This window comes from Carlito syrichta, unplaced genomic scaffold (genome assembly GCF_000164805.1).
Source record: "Carlito syrichta isolate Samal-C Ts95f unplaced genomic scaffold, Tarsius_syrichta-2.0.1 Scaffold315980, whole genome shotgun sequence".
NCBI classification, from domain to species: Eukaryota; Metazoa; Chordata; class Mammalia; order Primates; family Tarsiidae; genus Carlito; species Carlito syrichta.
The window spans coordinates 264,515-284,597 of record NW_007260076.1 but is presented as its reverse complement, the minus strand read 5'-3'; the positions used below and the strand labels follow the sequence as shown (position 1 = coordinate 284,597).

General features: G+C 33.5%; 1 protein-coding gene across 6 annotated transcripts in view; it reads left to right on the top strand.

Moving 5' to 3' along the window:
- The window catches only part of KIAA1468 (KIAA1468 ortholog), a 69,612-nt gene that overhangs the window by 18,712 nt on the left and 30,817 nt on the right, over positions 1–20,083 (top strand). For 5 of the 6 annotated variants that reach the window (XM_008073629.2, XM_021706751.1, XM_021706755.1 and 2 more), the window contains 7 exons: positions 2,358–2,505; positions 6,759–6,915; positions 7,509–7,632; positions 9,791–9,839; positions 12,381–12,460; positions 16,407–16,513; positions 17,567–17,666. In XM_008073629.2, the coding sequence (XP_008071820.2) occupies positions 2,358–2,505; positions 6,759–6,915; positions 7,509–7,632; positions 9,791–9,839; positions 12,381–12,460; positions 16,407–16,513; positions 17,567–17,666 (765 nt within the window). The remainder of the gene's footprint in view (positions 1–2,357; positions 2,506–6,758; positions 6,916–7,508; positions 7,633–9,790; positions 9,840–12,380; positions 12,461–16,406; positions 16,514–17,566; positions 17,667–20,083) is intronic. The other variant, XM_021706752.1, reaches the window with a different exon arrangement.

Here is a 20,083-nt window from a genome sequence, read left to right as displayed (position 1 = left end):
TAAATAATAATTTTTAAATGAGCAAATGATCTGAATAGACATTTCTCAAAAAGAAGACACACAAATGACTAAAAATGAATAAAATGCTTAGCATCACTAATCATCGGGGAAACGCAAATGCAAACCACAACAATGAGATAGCATCTTACCACAGTTAAAATTACTATTATCAGAAAGACATAAATAAGTAAATAATAGATGCTGGCAAAAATGTGGAGAATGGGGAAACCGCCTACTCTGTTGGTGGGAATATAAATTAGTGCAGCCATTATGGAAAATAGTGTGGAGGTTTCACATAAAAGCTAAATATAGAAGTATCATGGGATCCAGCAATCCCACCACTGGGTATATACTCCAAAGAAAGGAAATTAGTACAGGGAAGTGATATCTGCACTCCTATGTGTATTGCAGAACTGTTCGTGATAACCAAGATAGGGAGTCAACAATCTAAGTGTCCATCAGATGAATGGATAAAGAAAATGTGGTAAATATATACATTGGAGTGCTACTCAGCCATAAAAAGGAATGAAATCCTGTTATCCATACTCAGCAATATGGATAAGTTTGGAGAACATTGTGTCAAGTGAATTAAACCATGCACAGAAAGACAAATACCAAATGTTCTCACTGATACATGGGAACTAAAACAGTTGATCTCTTTTATAGAGTGATTTGAGTTCTTCTGGGTAAATTCCCAGTAGGGGGATTGCAGGGTCGTAGGGAAGGTCAATTTTTAGATCTTTTAGGAATCACCACACTGTTTTCCACAGAGGCTGTACTAGTTTGTACTTCTACTGACAGTGTAGAAGTGTTCCCTTTTTGCCACATCCTCTCCAGCATCTGTTGTTTTTTGAGTTATTGTATGTTTATCGCAGCATTGTTTACAGTAGCAAGAACATGGAACCAACCCTGCTGCCCATCAAAAGAGGACTGGATTTAAAAAATGTGGTACATATACATGATGGAATATTACACAGCCATAAAGAAGAACAAAATCATGAACTTCACAGCAACCTGGATGGATTTAGAGTCTATAAGAGTAATCTTTCACAGAAACGAAGAATTGAGTATCACATGTTCTCACTCATAATTGAACCTTGAACAATTATCATAATCGTATAAGAAAAGGATTGACAGCTGGGCTCGGTGGCTTAGCCTGTAATCTCGCACTTTGGGAGGCTGAGGTGAGTGGATTGCCTGAGCCCATGGGTTCGAGACTCCCCTGGGCAACTTGGTGAGACCTCATCTCTACAATAAATCAAAAAATTAGCCGGGCGTGGTAACATGCGCCTGTAGTTCCAGCTATTCGGAAGGCTGAGATGGAAGGGTTGCCAGAGCCCAGCAGGTCGAGGCTGCCAGGGCTGGGAGCGGCCACTGCACTCCAGTCTGGGTGACAGAGCCAGACTCCAACTCAAAAAAAAGAAAGAAAGAAAGAAAAGGATTGGCAGTAGTGGGAAACTGCCGGGATTGGGGCAGGGAAGCGGAACTGGCAGTAGTGGGAATCTGCCTGGGGAAGGGGAAGCACACCTCAGCAGCAAGGTACCTGCATAATGAACATTTGTATACCTAACCCTGAATTATAACCCACATCTTTAAAATAAAAAATTTAAAAATGAAAAAAAAAAAACAGTTGATCTCTAGGGGGTAGAGAGTAAAATGGTAGTTACTAAAGGCTGAGAAGCAGGGAATGAAAGGAGGAAGATGAAGAGAGTTTGGTTACTGAATACAAAAATTCAGTTAGATAGAAAGAATAAGTTCTAGTGTTTGATAGTGCAGTAGGATTATTATATTTAAAGATAATTTATTATATATTTCAAAAAATAGCTTGAAGAGAAGATTTGGAAAGTTGCCAACACAAAGAATCATAAATGTTTGAGGTGATTTGAGGCAATACCTGATTGATCATTGCACATTGTATGCATATATCAAAATATCACATGTACCTCATAAGTATGTATGATTATTATGCATCAATTGAAAATAAGAAAATAAATGACTTCTGTGGTTCACTTTAACTTCCTTACCCTAACTTAAAAATTTCAAAAGATAAGACCCTCTCTAAATAAAGAAAACCTGTAAAAGCTGTTTGCTACCAATGGAAATGACTGATGTTTACCCTATAGTTTTCTGTATAAAATATCTATCACTTCTGTAGTGTTTTAGTGCTTCTTTATATTTTCATACTTGGAGAAATTAAGAAAAGATTCATGGACGTCTCCATTAAGTGTTGTTTTGAGTCTAACATACATGTCCTTAAATCTTTGATTTGCCTCAGAAAGGAAAAACATCATACATAAACCCAATTAGTAATGTAACTTCAAAAGACTAAAATTAGCTTCCACCTCCTTATGTTTCAGGAAGGAGAACATGGCCTGGATGAACACAAGCTCCACATGTATCTTTCTGCCTTGCAGTCCATGATTCCATCTCTGTTTGCATTAGTGCTACAGAATGCACCTTTCTCCAGCAAAGTCAAGCTTCATGGTGAAGTGCCACAGATAGAAGGTACAGAACTTAAATTTTGGAAGGAAAATGTAGGATATTAGCAGCTTAGCTTCCCAAAGAAATGTTTTTGATTAAAATCCTAAAAATCACCTTATATAACTGTATAATTACTAAAATGTGTTATATGTGTATAATCCCATAGTCATATATTATATGATACCTAAGGTAAACTATATGGCTTCATCTTTTACGGATATTATTTTATAATATTTATGCTTCCTTTTCATTCTTAACCTATAGTGTTTTCATAGCGTGTTTTGGGAAACTGAAATATGTGTTTCCTTCCATGAATAGATCTGAGTCAACAAAAAGATTCATTTGACTGTTACTAGTGCCAGTATATGAAACTTGTCATTTCCATTCTCTTTATCTTTTCTTCTCCCCCAACTGTTTTATCTTATTTTTATTAGGGGAAGGTAAATGTAATTACTTTTTTCTACTGTTCCTTGATAGTAAAGAATATAAGCATATGTGGCAAAATTTTCTTTTTTTCCAGAGGATTGTGACTTACTTTCACAAGTACATGAAATTGACAGTAGAGGCCAGTATCTTCTTATCTTACTTTCTAGGTAGCTAGTAAGTGACCTTTGAAACTTGGCAGACAATTGATAAGCCCACTGCACCTAACCCCCAGGATAAATGGGTATAGACAAACTATTGCTATGTATGAGATACCTTTGCAGCCTTTTCATATTTGTGAAATTACCCATGTTTCTTACTAGCTTCTGATTGACAAATATAACATTGAGTCCATCAACAATGTTTGAGAATTTCATTTTTAATATAAAGTAAGCTATGGGCTCCTTGTAATCTTTGGAATATGGTACAGTATATCCAAGGATACAGGAAGCAATATGATTAAAAATTAGTGTATACTATTTAAATGTCAGTTATATTTGAAAATTGAGAATGAATAGTGTAGAGGTAATTTAATATTTTTAAATGATAATACTGAGAAGAAGGAAAATTCAAACTTTTTTTTTTTTGAGTCAGAGTTTCACTTTGTCACCCAGGCTGGAGTGCAGTGGCACGCTGCTCACAGCCACTACAGCCTCGACCTGCTGGGCTCAGGTGATCTTTTCGCCTCAGCCTTCTAAGTAACTGGAACTACAGACACAGGCCACCACACCTGGCTAATTTCTTTTTATTTATTGTAGAGATATGGTCTTGCCAAGTTGCCTAGGCTGGTCTCAAACCCATGGACTCAGGCAAGCCTCTCGCCTCCACCTCCCAAAGTGCTGGGATTACAGACATATGCCACCACGCCTGGCCTGAAAATTCAAACTTTTAAGATAAGACTTACTAGAGCCCTCACAGCTGGTCGTTCGGGTTCTACCCCTTTCCTCATTAAGGCGTTTCATCTGCCTAGGGATTTTCCTATCTTGAAAATTCCCTTTCTCTTTCTATTTTGCTGTAGTAGTTTACTATGACTGCCTTAATAAAATACCACAAACCGAGTAGCTTAAACAACAGAAAGGTGTTGTCTCACACTGACAAAGGCAAGAAGTCTGAGATCAAGGTGTTGGTAGGGCGGCTCCTTCTGAAACTCTGAGGGGAAAGCTGTTCCGTGCTTTCCTCCAGCTGCTGGCCGTCTTCTTGGCTTACAGATGCATCACCCGCCCTCTGCCTTTGTCTCCACATGGCTCGCTCTCCCTGTGCTTGTTTCTGTGTCCAAATTTCCCCTTTTTATAAGGACATCAGTCATATTATTTATTATTATACTAATTATTCCTTATTATTATACTTATTATTCCATCATTTATTTAACAAATAATTATGGAATATCATCTATTGTTAAGCATATGGTAATTGTGCTTAACAAAAATTAGAGAGAGCAGTTTCAAAACAACTTCTTTATCATCCTGAATATGTTCCTTCTAATATTTTTTTGACCTTTCCTTGTGATTTTTTTTTAGATTTTCAGTTCTTGTTTCCTTAATTTTATTCTCTGTCTTTTAACAGTAACTTAAATGTTAATGTTACTATGCCCTCATTTAGGTTATAATGTATTTATAATAATTGAGGATTTAGTGTATCCTCTTTGAGGGTGTATACATAAATCTATGTCTGTATGTATATTCAGATAGATAGATAGTAGGAGATATAATTTATTATGAATGAAGATTTGTCTTCTCATAAAAAGGGTAACCCAAATATCTTTATTACCAATGTATTCTATAACATGAACTAATATTTATGTGAGGCACTGTTTTAGACAGTTGGGGATACACTCATGAATAAAATAGACAAAAATTTATGCTCATAGAGCTTGCATTCCAATTGGGAGAAATATATTAAAGATTCAAAACAACTGTTATTTTGCTGGATAAGTGTGGTTATTTTGTTGACAGTAAAATACTGATGTTTTGCCAGCCTGTTAAAGTGGCATTCTGACAGCTTTTCTGTGTTTTTGTAAGTTAGATACTCAGTTTTTTAAAAAATTACAGTTTAATAGAATAATATTTTGAGGCTCCCAAACTATTTTGATTTCTTATGTATAATCACTTTGTCATTCATGTAATTGCTTATTTCCCAACATCATTTTACTTCTATTGGACAAGGCTTTTAACTATTCCATTATTTTTCAATAATTTATTAGTATTTTTTAAGAAATAGCATCGTCCATCATAGTAGAGAAGATTGTGACCAATATAACAGAACCCTGTTTGAAATCTTATCAGATATGCTTTGACATGATACAGAAATATGAAGCACAAATATCTGTCTTCATCCAAATCTATGTGATTCCTATGTTGAGACAGTGAGAATTTATTCATTAGATAGTGAAAATATCATGTTAGCCGTATCTTTCTTTCTTTGTGTGTTATGATAGCAAATAAGAGTTCAGATAGCAAAAGCATTTATCTATATTTAATATATTATTAAATACCTGGTACAGGATAGGAACACAGTTTTGTTACTGAGTATTTTTCAAAATTAGGTGCTATTTCAGATTTTCTTGAAGTTAGTAATTATCATTAAAACCTTAATATGTTTTGAAAATGTGTCATCCTTATGTGTCTTTTTAGAGGGTTTTCCTTTATGTGGGTTGCCTTCATTAGAAGTTTCTGACCAACAGTTAATAAGCTGTTGGTATAAATTATTTATTTAATAGCTATCAAAGAAGTAGTCCCTTAATAAACTTGGTATCTAGTTACTCTCTGTAGGGTTATAGTTTTTATTGATATGTCTAGACTTTTTAAATATATGAGGTTATATATATATTCACATTTTATTTATAGAATTATTTTATTTATATATATATTCACATTTCATTTATAGAATTTTAAAAGCAAGTTTTTCAGTTTTCCTCAGAAACTTTTAAAGTATATAACATAGGACCCTGGTTACAACTGGCTTTAATACTTTATATTAACTTAATGTTTATTAACCTATGAAAAATTTCATAAAGCATTTAATATTGTGAATTAAATACTAAAGAAACCTGTTCAGCTGAAGTGTTAATGCATTTTATATCATTATTCTCTATATTAAACAGTTTTTTTCTCTGCTCTTAACCTATTAGTTCCTTACTCCCTGCAGGAAACAGTTTATCATATTTACTATTTCATTGACGTAAGCTGTCCAGTAGAATTACAAGATTTTCTTTTTTTTATTTTTTTAGTTGGAATCTCACCCTGTCGCCCAGGCTGGAATGCAGTGGCAAGCTCATGGCCACCCCAGCGTCAACCTATGCTGGGTTCCGGCTATCCTTCCACCTCAGCCTTCTAAGTAGTCAGAACTACAGGCGCGGGCTAGTTTTTTATTTCTTGTGGAGCTGAGATTTTGCCAGTTTGCCCAGGCTGGTCTAGAACCTGCAGGCTCAGGCCATCCACTCGCCTCAACCTCCCAAAGTGCTGAGATTATAGGCTGAGCCACCGAGCCCAGCCTTTTTTTTTTTTAATATGACATTCAGATCCATGTTTTAGCTAAGAGTTTTATCTTTGGGCAGTTTTAATTTAACCTAAATGAAATTTTATTCATTAGCAAACAGTTTCATTACAGTATTCCATTTAACTTTAGTCTCATAAAATCTTTTTAACTTTTGGGATTTCTTGAATTTGTTCTCAGATGACAAGAATTTCTCTTTTTACCTAAAAAGACTTGATAAATATGTTTGTTTTATATTTAAAGTTTATAATAAGAAGGTAATTAAATATGAGGAAGAAGGACCTTATTTTCCTTTTAACAGAAAAGCTAAGTTCCCAAACTGCCCTTTTTCCATGTGACTTATTTTGCTTCTGTTATTATAGTAACTAGGTTTCCTCGGCCTATGTCACCTCTTCAAGATGTATCCACCATTATTGGAAGTCGTGAGCAATTGGCAGTACTGCTACAACTTTATGATTACCAGCTGGAACACGAGGGTACAACAGGCTGGGAGAGTTTGCTATGGGTGGTCAATCAATTGTAAGTTACCCTCTCCATATTCATTTGGTGTACTTAGATCAGTTGAATGGAAGGTAGCTCATAATAATTAGCCTTGGCACTGAGGAACAAAACAACAAAATTTTCAAAATGCAACTTAGCATCATCTATGATAAATGTCTTAAGAACAGGAGATTCACACCACTGAATCTATAGGTATTTATCTGTGAAGAAGATGCTGCTGTATTATGTCAAAAGGATCTCTCTGCCATTTTGTTTGTCCAGTAGTGGTGATGGATTGTAAACTACATCCACACTTCTCGTTTTTTAGGCTAAAATGGATGCCATGTTAGCCACGTTCTTGTGCGAAGTATCAGATCCATAGATTTAGTCTCAACTGCATACTCAGAACTCTACCATTAAGTTTTCTTATATTTTATGGCAAAACAGTTAAAATTTATTTTAAAAAGCTTACATAGTAGAAAGTAAGACCTTTTCAAAGGGTCCCAAACAATTACTTTGCTTTCAAAGAACAAAGTAGAAGAGATTGTTGGATTTACATTGTTTCAGAAATTGGCAAGGAAACAGTAATTTATATGTATCCCCTGCCTATTTTTCTTTCCTTTCATATTCAGGTTGCCACAACTTATAGAAATAGTTGGCAAAATTAATGTTACTTCAACTGCCTGTGTCCATGAATTCTCCAGATTTTTCTGGCGCCTTTGCCGGACATTTGGCAAAATTTTTACGAACACTAAGGTAAAAACTTGTATATTCTATGTTTTCTTATATGCAAATATAAGAAATGTAATGTGTTAACTCTACAGCAGAATAGATAAAAAGCTCAAATTATATTTTAATCTCATTATTGTTTAATATCTTAGAATACTATTATAGTGAAAAAATTCTAGTTGGTAATATTCTTGTTTTTATTGATTTTCAGATGATTTAGCCTAAACTTAATTTGTAGCCAGACTTAGATATAAGATTTACTCATTGTGGATATCCTCAAAGATTTTCAATATAGGAAGTATCAGCTAGAGAACTCAACCACAATCTTTTGAATATGCTGCTGGTACTGTCTACCACAGGTTCAGGAAGCAGCTGTTTGCTCAGCACACTTGGCTAAAGACCTCAGACAATTGTGGAACCACAGCAACTTGTGTATAAAACTTGCTTCAAAGACACTTCTTCCTAGAATAGCTTGAACACTTGGGGATAATACTATGTATTTCAGTCACTACGAAAAGTATCACTTGTCACATTTGCCTATACAAGTTATTTTATGGTTTCAGATATTAACATTGGAAAATCCTTAGATCCCAGTTTCTTTGTTAATTCTGTTAATCCATTTGTCTTCATAGCTTATTGTTAACCTATTCCTTTAGAGGGCTAATAAAAACATTAAAAGTAGTTGCTATAATTAAATGTTAATAAACATATTTAAAAGTTAGGCATTTTAATTATCACATTTAATTTAGTACAGCTCTTTTTTATTAAATCTGTAGTTGAAGCATTTCAAGTAAAACAGTGTGGTATAATGCCACTGGACAAAATTCAGAAGACTTTGATTATGACCCTATAACCTACTGATCAATGTTTGTGATTTTTTTTTTTTTTTTGAGTTGGAGTCTCACTCAGTCACCCAGGCTAGAGTGCAGTGGCACACTCACGGCCACTCCAGCATCCACCTGCCAGGCTTTGGTAATCCTTCTGCCTCAGCCTTCCAACTAGCTGGAACTACAGGCGCGCACTACCACACCCAGCTAATTTTCAATTTATTGTAGAGATGAGGTCTCACCAAGTTGTCCGGGCTGGTCTAGAACCTGTGGGCTCAGGCAATCTACTCACTTCGGCCTCCCAAAGTGCTGGGATTACAGGCTGAGCCACCGAACAACCCGGTCTGTTTGTGACCTTTAAGAAATAATTTAAATTATCTGGGCTTAATATTTCATGTGTAAAATTCATGAAGTTGCTTCAGTGTCTTTTAATTCTATAAGTAGGTTTTAGTAAATTAATCTTTTAGCAGTGGTCTTTCTTTCAGTTTGAGTTGAGTATGTAAGTTAACATTGCCTCACCTACAGATAGGAAGCAAAAACCAAAACTTCAGTGTAATTGTAGGAAAAAAAGATCATTTTACATTTTTCACTTCAGTTGTTAAACAAATATAATTTTATTTTGCTGCTATCAAGATTGGCAAAAATGGTTTGACATCTCCAAAACAAATAGGTATTTTTTTTTTTTTTTTAGAAAAGCAAGTGGGATTCTACTTATTCACTTAACAGGAAGAAGTCATATCAGTGACCTGAAATCTGTGACAACTTTAACAATGAAAAAGTTTAAACAAGCATTTGTGTCAACTTGAAATATTAAAGTTCAATTCTACATTTGATATTTATATTTTAAGAAGTTACTTAAAAGATTATTCTAAGATGGATATCACATGATGAATGTTATTTATTAAACACCCTAAATGACTGGGATTTCCTTTTCATTTTTTTTAATACAGCCAAATAATTTTTTTCAGTAATACTGATCTTAAAATATCTACCTGAATAACCTTTGTGTCACCAAGTTCAGTCTTAGGAGGCAGTAATTTCAAGCATTTTAAAGTCATATTTGAAATTATTTTAATATGATGAAAGAAATCAAAGCCATTGAGAAAATACTTTTTGACTTGAATTGATTTTTTTTTTTAATTATCTGTAAAGGTTATATTCAGTAATTTGTCTCTCATTCTACCCTAAGCCTCATAATTAAGAATTACTACATTTCTAACAATTTTGCTTAATAGTCTATAAAACATAAATAAATAGACAGTAGTAGTAGTAGTAGTAGTAGTAGTAATAAACATTTTATTAGGTTGATTGAGTCATTGCACCTGAGACTTCTTGCATCTTTTCTTTGTGTTGCTTAGGTAAAACCTCAGTTCCAGGAGATTTTAAGACTGTCTGAAGAAAATATTGGTAAGTTTGTTTATTATTACTTTTTACAACAATTCAATCTCTTTATTCAGGAAAAATATTATATTCTGCACATATATGTATTTATTGTATAAATGAACTAGCAAGTACAATTGAAAAGGGAAATTTATATTATGGAGTTCTGGGTATCAGAACTGTGTCACATCTAATAGTCTTCCCATGAGGGTAGTGAGGTTAGTCCTTATCAATTTGATTATAAATATTAATTGTAACCAAATTGACCTATGACTGAGCTTCTCATGCTGGGAACTCATACTCTTCGAGATTTGGAGTGGTATATTCAAGATACTGAAAATTATCAATTAAGCTACTCCTAATTCATAATTAGTTATTTAAAACGTTTAAAAATTAAAACAAGCATAATGGAAAAGAAGGAAATATGTGCATACATGTTTTTAAAATGAAACATAAGGTTTTAAAGAAACTACAGGCTTGAATGGGTAACTCCAGCCCCTTTGTTGATAGTTTTTGCTCATTTCTATTAAGAAGTCTAGTTACAGGCTGGACTAGGTGGCTCAACCTGTAATCCCAGCACTTTGAGAGGCCGAGGTAAATGGTTTGCTTGTACCCGTGGGTTCGAGACCAGCCCAGGCAACTTGGTGAGCCCTCATCTCTACAATAAATAAAAATTTAGCCAGGCTTGGTAGTGCACACCTGTAGTTTTAGCTATTTGGAAGACTGAGGCGGAAGGATCGCCTGAGCCCAGCAGGTCGACAATGGGGTGGTCGTGGGTGCACTGCACTCCAGCCTGGGCGATGGAGCGAGACTCCAACTCAAAATAAAATAAAATAAATATATATAGATATAGTTACAGCACTACTGGCCTAAGAAGTTATTCTTATGTAGATCTTGTGTCCCTGTGTGTTTTTCTAATTTCTAGAAATAAATTGTGGAAAATGTTAGAAGAATGTGTAACAGCCCCTCACCCCATCCCACCCCTATTTTTAATGTGGTTTATTTTGATTCTATAGATAATTATCTGAATCCTACATTAGTGACTTGATTTGAATAGTCTAGAAAACTATTCTTTTGGCCACTCCAGAGGTATTAGAAAATGAGTAAATGAATTATTCTCTCTTTAAGTTTGAAAACATTGATGAGATTTGAGGTGGGGGATGATTCTCAGAGGTTATTTTTAATAGTTTTCTAAAGGGTTGATGTTTGGAATGACTAACTTGTTGGTATTATCTGTTTAGTTTATTATTAGCTTTGATGAAATATGAGTGAGGAAAAAATTAAATATTTTTAAAACTGACAACTTTTGGAATTATTAGTTAGCCATAAATGTTTAGCCATTCAGAAAGGAAATAATTATTAACTTCTGTATATACAGTCCATATCTATGAATACAGTTTAAACATATGTTTCTAGCCTCAGATTTACCCATCACTACCATCATCATATTCAACTAACATCAACACTATCCTCAAGGAAAATTTATTCTTAACAAGAGAATAAACAGAATTCAGATACTGGCCAGGTGTGGTGGCTTACACCTGTAATCCCAACACTTTGGGAGGCCGAGGTGAGAGGATAACCTGAGCCCAAGAGGTAGAGACTACAGTGAGTCATGATTGCGCCACTGCACTCTAACCTGAGCAACAGAGTGAGACCCCTGACTAAAAAAAAAATCTTCAAATACTAATTAATGTGAAAGTGAAACTTTCATTTTTGCTAAAATTTCTTCAGAGCAGTTAGTTGAATATGGCTCTATTTTTCTTTATGTAGTAGCTTCTGAAAATAATTTGAAACCAAACAAAAAAAAAATGAAAAATAGTAATCTTGAGAACATAAGAGCAAACATAAAGCACTTCAAACAGTGCCTCATGATTAATAAATGAGAGCTCTTGGTGTTGTAAATAATAATTAACATCTTATCATCTCTGGAACTTTTATTTTGAAATTGTCTACAGCTGCTGTATAAGAAAGTCTCTTGTTACACAGTAGTCACAGGGCACACACCTATGGTTGCATGCTTTTCCCTTTCTCTCTGCTTTACTCAACCTGATTCCTTCCTCCATGAAAATAATCAGGGCTCTCTGACTGAAAAACCTGTGTGGATGCAGGAGGGGCTCAGATATTAGGCTTACACTGGAAACTAGGTAGACTATTATATCTGAAAGCAGACTAAATAACCTCTAGATGCTTTTAGCTGAGTGCCTTTATGTTTTACTAAATACTGCAAATTAAAAATCTAAAAATTTTGGAAGACCTGCCAATATGGGCATTCAAGAGACTCTTATTTCAGATTTTGGAAGTAGGAGAGTAACATCTCATTTTGGTTATTAAAGTTCTTTCCCATTTATCAGAAATGTTTATACTAACAGCTCTTCAAGAAACCTTAAGTTGATTTTTATACAACTGGTAGAAATGTATTTTAATCACAGTATTTGTCAATGGAACAATATTTATTTGTAATCTAGTAAACAGTTGTAATTTTAAATATAGTTGCTTTGTGGCTTTTTCTTTCCATTTAAAATATACTCATTTTTAAAAATTATTTTAATGATTTTTTTTTTTAAGATTCCTCTGCAGGAAATGGTGTCCTCACTAAAGCTACAGTTCCCATTTATGCAACAGGAGTCCTTACATGTTATATTCAGGTGAGGAAAAAGTTCTCACTCTTCAATAAAAGTACTTTCCATTTAGAAAACACTAATGTGATGTCTTATTAATGTATATATAGGTAAAATTATTATAAAGGAAAAACAAAATTTGTTTATTTTATTCAGTAAATAATTTATAAGGGAGAGGATATTTGAATATTAAGTGTCTGAGTAAAATCTCAGTTGAACAAATACATTTAAAGATTATGAATTATTTATTATTTTGTTAGAAGTGTTAGATTGCGTTTATTTAGCAGAGTTTGTTTCATGATAAGTATATGACAGAGCACATGTGTTGTGTTAACTAAACTACAAAATACTATAGGACACTATATCATCATTTTTAGCAAAGTAAATTTTAATAATACAGGTTGAGGAGCCTTTATCAGTAATGCTTGGGTCCAAAAGTGTTTCAGATTTCAGATTTTTTTCAGATATAGGTATTATTTGCATATACATAATGAGATATTTTAGAGTTGGGACCCAAGTCTAAACACAAGATGTATTTGGTTTAAACATACCTAATACATGTAGCCTGAAGGTAATTTTATACAATATTTTTAATAATTGTGTTCATGAAGCAAACTCTGTGTACACTGAACCATCAGCTAGCAAAGGTGTCACTATCACAGCCATCTATGTGGACAATCTGTGGTTGTATCGCATCACTGTCCTTCCTGACTGCATTTCATCAATAAGCAATCATTTTCTTATACTCATTCGCACATGGGTGCTTAGCAGTAAAAAATATGATATACCATGAATACAGTGCAAAAGTAATTGGGCAGCCCCTTTGGGTTCCCTTCCACCATGGGAGCTTTTCTGTCCTCTCAATAAATCCTGCTTTCAAAAAAAGAAAAAGTAATGAGCTCGGGGTAACTAAGTTCAGTGACATTATCAGAATAGCTATATAAGTTATTAAACAGCAGACATAGTGAACAACCACAGGCTTTCACTTGTGTCATCATGTTGGTGACCAGAAAGTTTCAGATTTGGGGCATTTTGGATTTTCAGGTTAGGGATGCTCAGCCTGTACCTTATTTTCCTGAATTTTTACTGTATAACAACCTGCCCCCAAATCTAATGACGTATAATCACTGTTTTATTTGCTCATGATTCTGCAACCAGGACTTCACTCAGCTTGCTCCTCTTCTGCAGTTCCCGCTGCTGGTCACTCCTCTTGCGGCAATAGGCAGGTTGATTGATGGAGTCTCAGGATAACTGAGCTCCACTCTGCATGTAGTTTCCAGGGCCTCTTTCTCTCTCCACAAGGCCTCTGGAGCAGCAGCGTCAGACTTATCATATGGTGGTTAAAGTCTCCCAATAATGTAAAAGCAGAATCTACTTAGGTCTTGAATTAGTACATCATTTCTACTACAGCCTGCTGGTTAAATGAGTTACAGACCTTGCCTAGATTAAAGAGGAGGAAACTAAGCCAGGATGTGAACCAAGAGGTGTGGCTCATGGGTGGCCACCCATGTGACAGACTGCCATGCTCTGCATAACATGTTTTAAGTCAATGACACATGGGGTGTGTCGAGGTGTTTGAGGCAGTCCCACTAGTAAATTGGAAATACAGACTCAGGTTAAGGCATTTTTAGAAGTTAGAATGTAAGAATGAAGAAGAAACACCTTTTATCAGTGGTTTCCTGGACTTTTACTCACTACTAACTCTTTTCTTTTGGCTTTTGAATACAAAGTATATGAATTTATATTTATTATATTCTTCTTTCAAAACAAATTGGAATCATCTTACAGTATTAAAATGTAGTTCTACAGTGTCATATCTTGCAGTAGAAGTTCCAGTTATGTAAAAATAGCATAGTATTCTTTAAAATTTTTCTTTTCTGCACTAGTTTCTAAGACTACCAAAATATGGATTCTATTCTATGTGTAAGATATTTTAAGTCATATATGTTATTAGATTGTGTGTATCTAATTCAGTTCTTGGGAGATCAAAAATATGAAGTCCTAACACAGTGCAGCCACAATAGTATTATACAATTCTCCTCTTTCTTTAATTTTGGAGGCTGTTCCAGCATAATAAGTATAATGTCAGTATGTGTGTGTGTGTCTCTCTCTCTCTCTCTCTCTTTTAGCCTTTGTAAGTTTTTTATTTTGACAATAACTAGCATTTTAAAACATAGCAAGGTACCAATTATAAGATTTGGCTCATAGCAGGCCCTCAGAATACATCTGTTGAGTTAATGAATAAGGAACATGGAATGTCTTTTGAGTCACTGTAAAGTCCACATATGTATTTCATATCTTTAAAGGGAAGAACTTTTCAACTTGTTACAAAATGGATAGTAAGTTGAAGTAGTAATCACAAGTTGCCAGTGTTTCTTATTTTAGAAAGCACACACCAGCAATTAATATTTTTCTTGCTAAACAAAAATTTTCATTAGGATAAATCACAGCGCTATTTTGTTCCAGTAAACAGAAACTATTAAACAAAAACGATCTCAGATCAAATACATAAGTAATATTACTAGTTTTGAGATTTCAAAAATGAGAAATAAGATTATAGTAAATTTTCTGAAATCAAAAGAATTTATGCCCTTTAAGAAGTGTATTCTATAGCTCTTATTTAATTCCTATGGGTTTTTTGTTGTTGTTTTTTTTCAGATTTCCAGTTTGTTTTCCAAAGTTATATCTATTTTATGTATCACATAGTAGGCAACTAAAAATGGGTGAAATCCCTATTCTGACATTGACTGATATTAGTTTGCTAGTGTCTACATCTTTTTACTAAGTGGACTAACAAAGCTATGTCTTAAAACAGCTATATTCATCTTTTTTGTCATGTTAACCATTGCTTTTGTCAATCCTTTATCTCTATCTCATTTTAAATTAACTTGACTATGTAGGGAAAAAAATGATAGGTAGTCATCTAGTCTTCCTCATGGATCTATTGATATGTACAAAAGCTATTTATTATTGACCTCTTATGTTACTATGAAGCCCAAATATGTTATTCATGTCTCTAAAGAGATAAGAACTTTTCAGATTGTTGCAAAATGTGTAGTAAATTGAGATAGCACTCATAGATTGCTAATGATAACTTGACTTTAATTTATTATATATTTTTTCCTGACTCTCAGATTCCCTTCCCTTATAGATTCAGGTTAATTTACTATGCAAAGTTATTTTTTTAACTCCCCTAATTTAGCAGGTTTGACTTATTCTAACATATTTCTTAATAAAGTGCTACATAAGAAAGGTTTTCTGATTTTGAAAGTAATAATGATTCATGGAAAAAAGTTTTAAAAATACAGATTGTTTTTTAATCAAGGGGTGTGACTATTTCTTTTAAGAAGACAGTAGTCAATATTTCACCAAGTGTGCAATTTTTCACCTCCAGAATGTTGCAAAGATAATTTCTTGGAAATGAATGTTCTACTGTTAGGGAGATAACTGTATTTAACTATATAGAGGCAAATTCATGGGAACTAAAATTGGTAAAGTAAATTTTAATAAAAGATTATACCTTTTAACATTCTAAATTAGGACCATCCAATAAAATTTTCTGCAATGATAAAAACAATCTATATCTGAGTTTTCCAATATGATAAGCACTAGATACAACTGCTGTTTAGGCTTTGAATTGTAACTCATGTGATTAAGGAGCTGAATCTTTCATTTTACATAATTTTTAACTTAAATTTAAATATAAATAACCACATATGGCTAGTGGCTACCATATTGGACAGTAGAGGTTCAAATCAAAGAATCAAGGTAGTCTTTGTCCTCATACCATTCTGATCATAGCTATGCTTAATAAATATATTATGTCTTTATATTTTAATAAGTATAAATAAAATCTTCCAAATTAGTATTTTCCCCCTTATATAGTAACATTTTCTAATTATAGGTAGGTAACTATGGTATTTAGATCTACTTGATTGTTTGGAAATTTATTAACAGTATTTTTCCTCTGTAGGAAGAAGACCGGAAACTGTTAGTTGGCTTCTTAGAAGATGTAATGACCCTGCTTTCGTTATCTCATGCTCCTCTTGATAGCCTGAAGGCTTCTTTTGTGGAACTGGGGTAAAAATAACAGCTTATAGTTTGTTAAAGGACTTACAAAGTTTTACAGTTGGATGTATAGAGTACATATTTTAAGTCTAAAGGGACTGGCATACACCAATTCTTTTGGCTTTGAGACTTCAGAATTTGTCTGTAGTTTTACTTTGTACATTCCTAATATTTTTCAATCAATACATTGTAATAAAAATAGTAGAGGAAAGGACACAAACATGTTTTCTTAGAAGCAGTTGGAGAATTAAAATCAAGAAGGTTTGTCGAAAATGTAGTTTCCTAGAACTGAGAAAGGATCCCCAAGTGAAAACCAGCTCCTTTAGCCCTTTTTAAATTCTGCTTAATTTGCTTAGTCCTGCTCAGTATCACATCATCTAGCTGCTAAAGTAGTTTTAGCTCAGTATTGCTAAAAACAGACTCATGCGTTTAGTAATGTCAGCTTACATTTAGATAGGCTGCACAGCCAGCACACTCTTCTAGATATAGATGCTTTGGACTGATTTATTTGATCCTACAACCATATGACATAAATAGAGCATGTACAACTTTCTCAATTTTTTGTTTTTTTTTTTTTTTAATTTTAAAGGTGTGGAATACAATTCAGGGTTAGGTATACAAATGTTTGTTATACAGGTACCCTTGTTGATGAGGTATGCCCCTCCCTCCCCTTGCTTTCTCAATTTTTATAAACCAAGACCCACAAAGGTTGTAACCTATCCATCTGACTCTTAGTCCAGTGTTCTTTCTTCTTTCTAATAGAGAAATTTTATTTTTCTTTCTTTATAATTTTGCATGCTATTAAAAAGAGCTGAAGTTTGTCACAGTTGCAAATAGTTAGAGAAGCTAAAAGTGCAATTTCTCAATATGCTAAAAGTTTGTGGTTATATAAGGTGACATTGCTTTTTTAACAATTTTAGCTGTGACCTATTTAACCGTATGAAGTAATTACATATATTCTGCCAATATTTTTATTATTAATATTCCTTATAGATATGGTGTTTTTTGGTACACCAGTAAGGCACTGCAGCTCTCAATTTTGACATTGATCTTTTTTTCTTCTAGAGCAAATCCAGCCTACCATGAGTTACTGTTAACTGTTTTGTGGTATGGTGTTGTCCATACTTCAGCACTTGTGAGGTGTACTGCTGCTAGAATGTTTGAGGTATGTCAAAAATGCCTTTTTTTAAGAAGAGGGAGGAAGGAATTTTTTTCAAAAGGCTTTTTTTATACCATGTTATGTTGATATATATAATTTATGGCATTGAACAGTGTCTAGTTGTGTACTGTGTGATGGGGCAGAAATTTAGCTTTGGCATATTTAAGAATGTTTTCTAGCCTTACTGGTTCCTTGAATATTATTGTTATCAATTGCATTTCTCAATTTCTCTTTTAAAACTTATTTACTTTCTATCCTATATAAATTTTTCTGAATATACTTTTCTATTTTCTAAGGTTAATGACTACTAAACTAAAATAATGTAGGGTATCTTTCAAATTGTAAGATATAGTTGAATTCATCAATTGCTTTAGAAAATCAGTTATTGCAATTAAGGAAATATTTATTTTGTTAATTACTTCTACTTCACTATTTCCTCACATATCATGTGGAATAACATCCCAATATATTAAGTGCTCATAGACTCATAAAAGGTAAATAACTGTCCATGTAATTTACCTAGATTTTATTAATTGCTATCTATCCAAGTTAAGTATAAAAATTGAAATACCCATCTTTTATACCCATCATATCTCCAATTATGACATAGCCTTGTGTGTTTTTTTATATGTACATATTTTTAGAACTTTATTTGAGCACTAAAATTAGTGTACTGTTACTTGTCGAATTTTAGTCCTGCAATAGAGCCAGGTTGCTTGGGTTCAGTTTCCCTCTCTGCCACCCAGTGACTTTGTAAATTACTTAGACAATTTGAACTTCTCTGAGCCTTAATTTCCTCACCTACAAAATGAAGCTGTTAATAACAAGTATCTATCTCAAAGTCTCCATCTTAAAGGATTTTTGTTAATATTAAAGGAATTAATTTTTGTAGAGTCCTTAATACAGTGTCTGGAACAGAATAAGAGCTTTTAATAAATGTTAACTGTCATTATTGTTATTTTTCTCATTTATGCTATTATTACTCCACAAAATAATGTAATAGTATATGAAGCACACACTTATCTAAGCTAAAATTGTCCCTAATATACATGTGATTCTCAAAAAAAAAATCTTAAAGCATTTATTTCTAGACAAAGAATTGGGAAATCAAATCTTCCTGAATTTCAGAATTTCTTCACAATTTAAGATGAATTACTAGAAGGATGGGGCACTAATCTTTTTAAAAGATATGTCTTTAAAAATTTTTTAATATATAAATTAGATTCGTGAACTTTAAATAAAATTCCATTGTTATCAGGAAGTTGAAGATCTTCCATTTATATTATTTTCTTGGTTATTATTATAGGTAGTCAAAAAAGCTATAATCACAGTCTCTCTGTCAAGGTGAATGCCAGAGTAGTATTTGGTTTTATATCTAGCACAAGTTCCTTTTTGGTATAAATAATTTTGATTATTCAATATGCTGAAAGGGGAGCATTTTGAGAGAAAAGTTGTTCTTCAGTTCCCTTCCCACCACCGAAAGTGTCCTTTTAGATATAAGATTTTATTCTAAGACTATATAAACTACTTCTTTCTCTTAAACCTTTTGTCTCTAGAATGTGTATTTGCACTCGTGAAGCATACCATATAAATGAAAATAACTTAAATAAATAAAATGAAGTATCCTCTTTTTTTCCCATTTGTTTTGGGGGTTTTTTGCTTGTTTTGTTATATGTGGCTTATGTCTGGATTTGGTTTCTCTGCTGTTGGTGCTGGTTTGGAAACTGTACCTATGCTTCGGCAGTTTTCAGTGTTCTGTTAGGTTAATTATGAAGTTCAAAGTCTAGTTTAAGAGACTATTTCAATATTTTTCAAATTCATTTAAGATAAAAAAAATTTCACTGAGCATGTCAGAAAAAGTTATGAGTAAGAGAAATTAAAGTTCCTGTTTTTTGTCAGTAATCTTTATTTTGAACGCTTTTTCTTTTTTGTTTTTGTTTTTTTTTTTTGAGTCTCTGTCACCCAAGCTGCAGTACTGGAGTACAGTGGCACGATCATGGCTTACTGCAGCCTTGACCTCCTGGGCTCAAGTGATCCTCCCACCTCAGCCTTTTTAGTAACTGGTACTACAGTCATGCACCGCCACGCCTGCTAATTTTTAAATTTTTTGTAGGACCAAGTCTCGCTATGTTGCCTAGGCTGACCTTGAACACTTGGGCTCAAACAGTCTCCTGCCTCAACCTCCCAGAGTGCTGGGATAACAGGCATGAGCCACTGTGCCCAGCCCCAAGTATTTTTTTAAGAGTAAATATGGTTCATAAGAATTTTTTTATACCAATACTTTATAATTTAGAATTATGCTTACTTTCCCTGAAAATGAGTTAATTCAAAATAAAACATGACACCTAAGATCATTTTTTAAAATGAGACCAGAAACTGTTCAGAAGTAATAAGTGTATTTACTGGGACCTAATAGGAGACAT